Raw genomic sequence first — 6,939 nt, 5'->3', positions numbered from 1 at the left:
CTCTGCTAGACTGAAGAGCCCACTATCAAATATTTGTTCCTCATGTAGGTACTTATAGTCTGTAATCAAGTCATCTCTTAACCATCTCTTTGTTAAACTAAATAGATTGAGGTCTTTGAGTCTATTGGTATAAGGCATGTTTTCTAATCCTTTAATTATTCTCATGGCTCTTCTCTGAACCTTCTACCACCACAAGATCACTGGAGTACACCATGCTTTGGCTATGGCCCCTGTACACAGGATCCAGGAGTGGGTGATGTCAAGCCAGTTACATTGGCTTTATATCATTTGAGGATTCTCAGCTGCTTAAGCCAGCTTTCCCCTCAATTTACACCACTGGAGTAGCACTGGAAGGGTAGCTAGGATCTGGCCCATAGATATCAAGGTAGAAACAAAGACAGAGATGTCTATGGGACCTTTTATGACATATTCCTGCTGGGATTCAAGTCAATAGCAAAACTCCTCCCACTGGCTTCAGTATGAATAGGAATAGGCTTTTGAAGGATCACGCTCTCCCACAGAAAAACCAGAGGGAGTGCGCTTTCTGATAGGGTTTCTGGGGTAGAATCGTTGAGTAAAGAAATGCAGAAATTAGACTCCCAAACTCTACTGTTCCACCAAGATCTGCTAGAGGCACATGGCAATCTGTGAGGAAGCCTTGTATCCCCATACTGACCCAAGTCACCCCCTCCCTGTTTGCTGGCAGCATGGTGCTGTTGGACCCCCTGCTGCTGCTGGAGAGAACATTGGCCTTTGATGGGAACCTCCCAGGGTTTTCCTTCCACTTCTGCAGCATCAGGACATTAAAGGGCCTATGCTGCTATGCCTGTCCTCCCCCCCTCCCCTGCTCCTGCAACAAACTCTCATTTTATGTTGCTTTTACTTTAACACAAAATAATGGCCTTTTATTAGAGCTTTATCTTCACTTAGGCTTCTAAGAATCCATACTGAACATTTTGTTGTTATGGCCCCTTCTGGGTTTGGAGACATACAAGTTTTGTGTGTTTGGCTTCATGCACTGGCATTTTTACGTACCTTTATCTGTACAGTATTGCTGAGTATACTTACAATTATTTAAAAAAATCCTAAGAATTCATTAAAAATAAATCTGTAGAAAACTTGACCTGCTGTACACATATTTCCTCATCACTTGAACTTTCACATTCGGCTGCATTTTGTGTATTTAATTTTGGCCATTTGTCTCACACTGTTAAAAGGCCACGTCCCATAGTTGGCCCAGGGTACACTGCAGTTTGCTCCATTAACTGAGTGTGAGGCATAGCATTTTCACATAATAGAAATACTTTTTTTTAATGTAAATTTTGCAATGCTAATTCCTTGCATAAGAGACCTAGGGATAAGTAGTGGATTATAGTTCAACCTTCCCCTGGTGTCCATAAATATTTACTGTTTCTTACCCTGTTTCAAGACACAGATGAAATTCATCTTCCTGGGGGAGAGGGAAGGGATGTGGAAGGGAGAAAATCATCTTTAAAGTATAAATGTGAAGAAAATGAAAACAGATGCATGGAAAGGAAAAGAGAAGCTGGTGGGAACTTAACTGAACTGAAACACATTTTCCCTAGGAGATGACAGCATTGTGCACTTCCTTAAGGCTTCCCACAGACAGACAACTCCCCTGTGGAAAAGCTCTCAGGAGGAGGTGGAACATAACCTCAGGGAAGAGAAACAAATTGGAAATGTGTCACATTCCCAAGTGAAACTTCTAACTGAATTTGCATTGTCCCATCGTTAATTAAAACTCACTCCTTCCCAAAGAACCAAGGGAAAATTGTCTTTAAGTAAGAAAACAGAAATATGTTCTAATCCTGTTTATTTGCAGAGGCCTGGCCGGCAACAGACGTGCAACAGGGTGATCCCAGTCTGCTCTAAACTGACACAGTGACATGATGACTGGGCTTTGAAGATAGAGCAGCAGTGTTTATGTAGTAAGCAGCCGTGGTGGAGAAGGGAGGAAGGGGGAGGAGGTGCCGGGAGGGAGATCGGGAAACTGTAACTCATTGTGGATGGGCTGAACTGGCCTGGGTGGCAAGCTCTTAAAGCTCAGAACATTCATCAACCTGCCGAGCGGGCCCGACATGCTGGAGCCACAGTTGCTCTTGCTCTCTCCCTCTCTAACTGTGTCAAGCATGATGTAGTCCAACTGTGCGGAGACAGCACAGCCCGGCCAGACAAGCTCTGGTCAGTGCAAATAATCACAGCTCTGACTCCTTTCTCTGTTACTCAGCAAAGCCTGGCCACAGAACACAGAGTTCTCACAGGAAGTTTACGTCAGTTCTCTTTTACTCTTACCCACACACACGCATACACACACACACGCACATACACAGAGCCAAATTCATTCAGAGTCTAACTCCATTTAAGGCACCGGAGTTACACCCGGGATTAGTTTGACCCGGTCTCTTTAATATTGCAAATACTTCAGAATTTGAGCCCCAACTCCAATGTCACTTACATCAATTTTACACTAGCACGACTCCATTGGCTTCAGTAGAATTACTCCTGATTTACACCAGCATGAGAGGAGAATCAGGCCCCTAAGCCTTTCGATAGGGTTTTGAACAAGATAATCTGAGTTTTTGGATCTCTTCCATTTTTCTGAGGTAATTTGGGTTAAACTATTGAGTTCATTACTGTTCTAATTCAATGGAATCCTTCTCAAATATTAGATTTCTAGCCTTGAAATGTGAAATATTTGAAATTTGTTTAGTTACTTTTCCTATAGAAGCACCTCAAGCCCTAACATTTGCTTCCTGAAAAAGCTGTGCAAAGAGAGTGCAGTATAGCTAAGATATGGTTTTCCACATGCAGCAGGAATTTAGCTGTAACTGTCTCATTAACAGAGACCGTATGGCTAAATTCCAATGTACCATCCTTCATATTTACTGATAAGAATTTGGCATGAGCCTAAAAAGGCCAAGCAGTTCAGAGGTTAGGTTACCGCCATTTATAATACGTTGTCCCTAACTATTGTGGCTCACTTGCAATATGAAGATGCTTGCCTTTTTGAGGCTCCCTGATACATATCAGCTGCAACACCTGGCCATATCAGAGTGAGTTCAGCTCTTCAGATCCAGGCTTTGGTCTTTTTAAACCAGAGCCAGAACACTACCTTATTTTGGGGGATGGAAGGAGGATTAGTTCAACTCCAGAGCTTTTGTTTTAAAGATTTTTGTTTCTTTTGTAGACCCTTATTTAAATAAGCTATTTTTTTTAAATGCACATAATAGGACTTTCTAAATTAATATGATTTTTCCAAATGACTTCTACTAGCTTCCGTACTATATAAACCCATTTCTGGTATTTTTTCCATATTATTTTCCAACTTTTCATGAAATGCTAAAAGCTTCGTTGGACCTCATACATTCTATGATCATTATATAGGCCTAACAGATTTCTGTGTTATTATTATTATTTATTCTATGGTAACCTATAGTGAAATATGAACGATAGTGCCCTTCTTCCCACAGAATCCACACACACTTTGTCCACATAGAAAGCATCTCTATTCAGGACAGCACTTAAGCATGTGCTAACCTTTAAGCCTGTGGTTAAATCCCCTTGAAGTCCGTGAGACTCACGCTCATACTCGTGTTAGGCCTGGTCTACACTAGGCGTTTATGTCGAAGTTAGCGCCGTTACATCGAATTAACCCTGCACCCGTCCACACTGCGATGCTATTTAGTTCGACATAGAGGTCTCTTTAATTCGACTTCTGTACTCCTCCCCGACGAGGGGAGTAGCGCTAAATTCGACATGGCCATGTCGAATTAGGCTAGGTGTGGATGGAAATCGACGCTAATAGCTCCGGGAGCTATCCCACAGTGCACCACTCTGTTGACGCTCTGGACAGCAGTGCGAGCTCGGATGCTCTGACCAGCCACACAGGAAAAGCCCCGGGAAAATTTGAATTGGAATTCCTTTTCCTGTCTGGCCAGTTTGAATCTCATTTCCTGTCTGGACATCGTGGCGAGCACAGCAGCACTGGCAACGATGCAGAGCTCTCCAGCAGTGATGGCCGTGCAGTCTGGGAATAGAAAGAGAGCCCCAGCATGGACTGATCGTGAAGTCTTGGATCTCATCGCTGTGTGGGGCGATGAGTCCGTGCTTTCCGAGCTGCGATCCAAAAGAAGGAATGCAAAGATCTACGAGAAGATCTCTAAAGACATGGCAGAGAGAGGATACAGCCGGGATGCAACGCAGTGCCGCGTGAAAATCAAGGAGCTGAGACAAGGCTACCAGAAGACCAAAGAGGCAAACGGACGCTCCGGATCCCATCCCCAGACATCCCGTTTCTACGAGGCACTGCATCCCATCCTCGGTGCGGCCGCCACCACTACCCCACCAGTGACCGTGGACTCTGAGGATGGAATACTGTCCACGGCCGGTTCCTCGGACATGTTAGGGGACGGGGAAGATGAGGAAGGAGATGAGGAGGGCGAGGCAGTCGGCAGCTCTCACAACGCTGATTTCCCCGACAGCCAGGATCTCTTCATCACCCTTCCACAGATCCCCTACGAAGCGTCCCCAGCCGTTACCCCGGACACAGAATCTGGTGAAGGATCAGCCAGTAAGTGTTGTAAACATCTAAACATTTATTTTTAACAAAACAGGAATATTAACAATTAAAAGAATGGGTTGTTCATGATTAGTGTGCCCTAGCCGCTTAACGGTTTAGTAATGGGCAGTGCAAGTTTTGAAAAGAAATCTAGCAATGTCCGGTTTTCAGTGATTGTCCTGCACAAGCCGCTCTACTGTTTATTCCCTGCTACTGCAGCTACAGTAAAATGCGGTCTATGTGTCCGGGGATAGAGCAGTAATCCTCCTGGGACATCTCGATGAAGCTCTCCTGGAGGTAATTTGAAAGCCGTTGCATGAGGTTCTTGGGGAGAGCGGCCTTATTGGGTCCTCCGAAGTACGACACGTTGCCGCGCCACGAGATTATCAAGTACTCGGGGATCATTGCTCTGCACAGCAGAGCGGCATACGGCCCTGGTCTTTGGAGGCTTTCCCGGAGCATTCTCTCTTTGTCGCTCTCGGAGATCCTCATCAGGGTGATGTCGGCCATGGTGACCTGCTTTTAATTAGGTAGGGGAATGTTAGTGTTGGGACTGCTTTCCCGTTCCTTTACAGAACTGTAACTGCTGGTTTGCAGCCACGCGGTGGAGGCGGGAGAGGGGCAGCCGAAAGGGATCGTTCCCGGGGACAGCCGCGAGGGGGTGGGACAGGGGCAGAGTTCCCGCTTGCCGGATTGCTGGCAGCAGGGACTGACATTGCTTTAAATGTGAAATGAGGCCAGTGGTAATATAAAAGTTTTAAACTGCCACAAGTGTACGGCTTACCATGTCTGCCTGCAACAGAAATTCCGTTGTGCTGCTTCGCTTCTCAAATGTGCTGTTCAAGACCCCAGGCACTGAATGCGAAGGCTGAGAATTCGACCTTGTGCTGAGTGCGCATGTGAAAGGTGCTGTGCATGGTCTTGTTCACAGAGAAAGACTATGTTCTTTGTTCACAACTACATTTATCTTTCTGAGGAATTCACTCCCTTTTTCCCATTTCCACAGCCCCGTCTGCGACTGTCTCACAACCTAGCCTGGAATCACACTCCCAGAGGCTAGCGCGGATTAGGCGTAGGAAGAAGAGGACACGGGAGGACATGTTCTCTGAGCTTATGGCCTGTTCCCAAGCCCAGGCAGCACAGCAGACCCAGTGGCGGGAGAACTTGACCCGAATGCACCAAGCCAACATGGATCGGGAGGAGAGGTGGCGGCAGGAAGACCAGCAGGCGACTCAAACGCTGCTTGGACTACTGAGGGAGCAAACGGACACGCTCTGGCGCCTTGTGGATGTTCTGCAGGAACGGAGGCAGGAGGACAGAGCCCCGCTGCAGTCCATCTCTAACCGCCCTCCCCCGCCACCAAGTCCCATACCCACCTCACCCAAAGTGCAAAGAAGGAGAGGCGGCAGAGTCCCTGCTAAGTCTCACTCCACCCCTGCAGAGAGCTCTAGTAGCAGAAGGCTCTCATTTCCCAAAATTTGAAAAGTTCTTTCCTTCCCGCCTGACACAAGCCCACGTCCAAGTTTCACCTCCCAATGCCATGTGTAGTTGATAATAAAAAATTCGTTTCTGTTAACTACTGTTTCAATCATGTTCTTTTGGAGGAGGAGGGGAAAGGGGGTTGGTAATTGGACAGGACAGTCTCCTTTGGCAGGGTACATAGTCGGGGGCAGGCACAGCAGCAGGGCACATACACAGTGCAATGATGCAGTGACTAGTTACCCCGGTTAGTCTGGGAGGTTGTTTTGATGTAATGTTGGGGGGGGTGGGTTGCTCTGTGACTTTGTGGCGGGGGAGGGCAGTTACAGATCTTAAGCGCCGGTCCTTAGGCAGGATCACAGAGCCACACAGCATGGGATCTGTAACCGTCCTCCCCCTGCCACAAAGTCACATAGACCCCCCATACACACAGTCCCGATCAGGAGGGGTGACAGGCTCCGTTGAAACAAGCATCCCACCTCAGCGGAGCCTGTCAATCCTTGAGTTTAGAAGCTGCATTCGCGTCACAACACTACACCCGCTCCGCACCACAGTCTGCGTCCCAGTTTTAAAAAATTCCCGCGAAAACAGTATTAAAGAAAACGGTGTGCTTTAACAAAGTAGAACTATTTTTATTTCGACACGTGTGTTGGAGGGTGGGTGAAGGGGATATGTAACTGGATAGGATAGTCAACATTAACTGGGTAAAGAAACGGGGGCAGGTTTAGCTTCTCAGTACACAAACTTTAAAGTCACAGGTTACCCTGCTCACTCAGGAACTTTGCTTTCAAAGCCTCCCGGATGCACAGCGCTTCCCGCTGGTCTCTTCTAATCGCCCGGCTGTCTGGCTGTGAGTAATCACCAGCCAGGCTATTTTCCTC

The 6,939-nt window shown here is 46.8% G+C and overlaps 1 protein-coding gene across 1 annotated transcript; it reads left to right on the top strand.

The window, feature by feature from the left end:
• Nucleotides 1-3,618: 3,618 nt before the first annotated feature.
• On the top strand, nucleotides 3,619-6,155 carry LOC135981711 (uncharacterized). The gene is made up of 2 exons (XM_065585522.1): nucleotides 3,619-4,591; nucleotides 5,586-6,155. Exons 1-2 carry the CDS (start codon nucleotides 4,015-4,017, stop codon nucleotides 6,059-6,061), a joined length of 1,053 nt encoding a protein of 350 aa, XP_065441594.1. The 5' UTR covers nucleotides 3,619-4,014; the 3' UTR covers nucleotides 6,062-6,155.
• Nucleotides 6,156-6,939: the final 784 nt, after the last annotated feature.

The sequence above is a fragment of the Chrysemys picta genome, chromosome 2, assembly GCF_011386835.1.
Source record: "Chrysemys picta bellii isolate R12L10 chromosome 2, ASM1138683v2, whole genome shotgun sequence".
Classification (NCBI taxonomy): domain Eukaryota; kingdom Metazoa; phylum Chordata; order Testudines; family Emydidae; genus Chrysemys; species Chrysemys picta.
The sequence above is the reverse complement of the archived record's forward strand: the minus strand, read 5'-3'. Positions and strand labels throughout refer to the sequence as shown.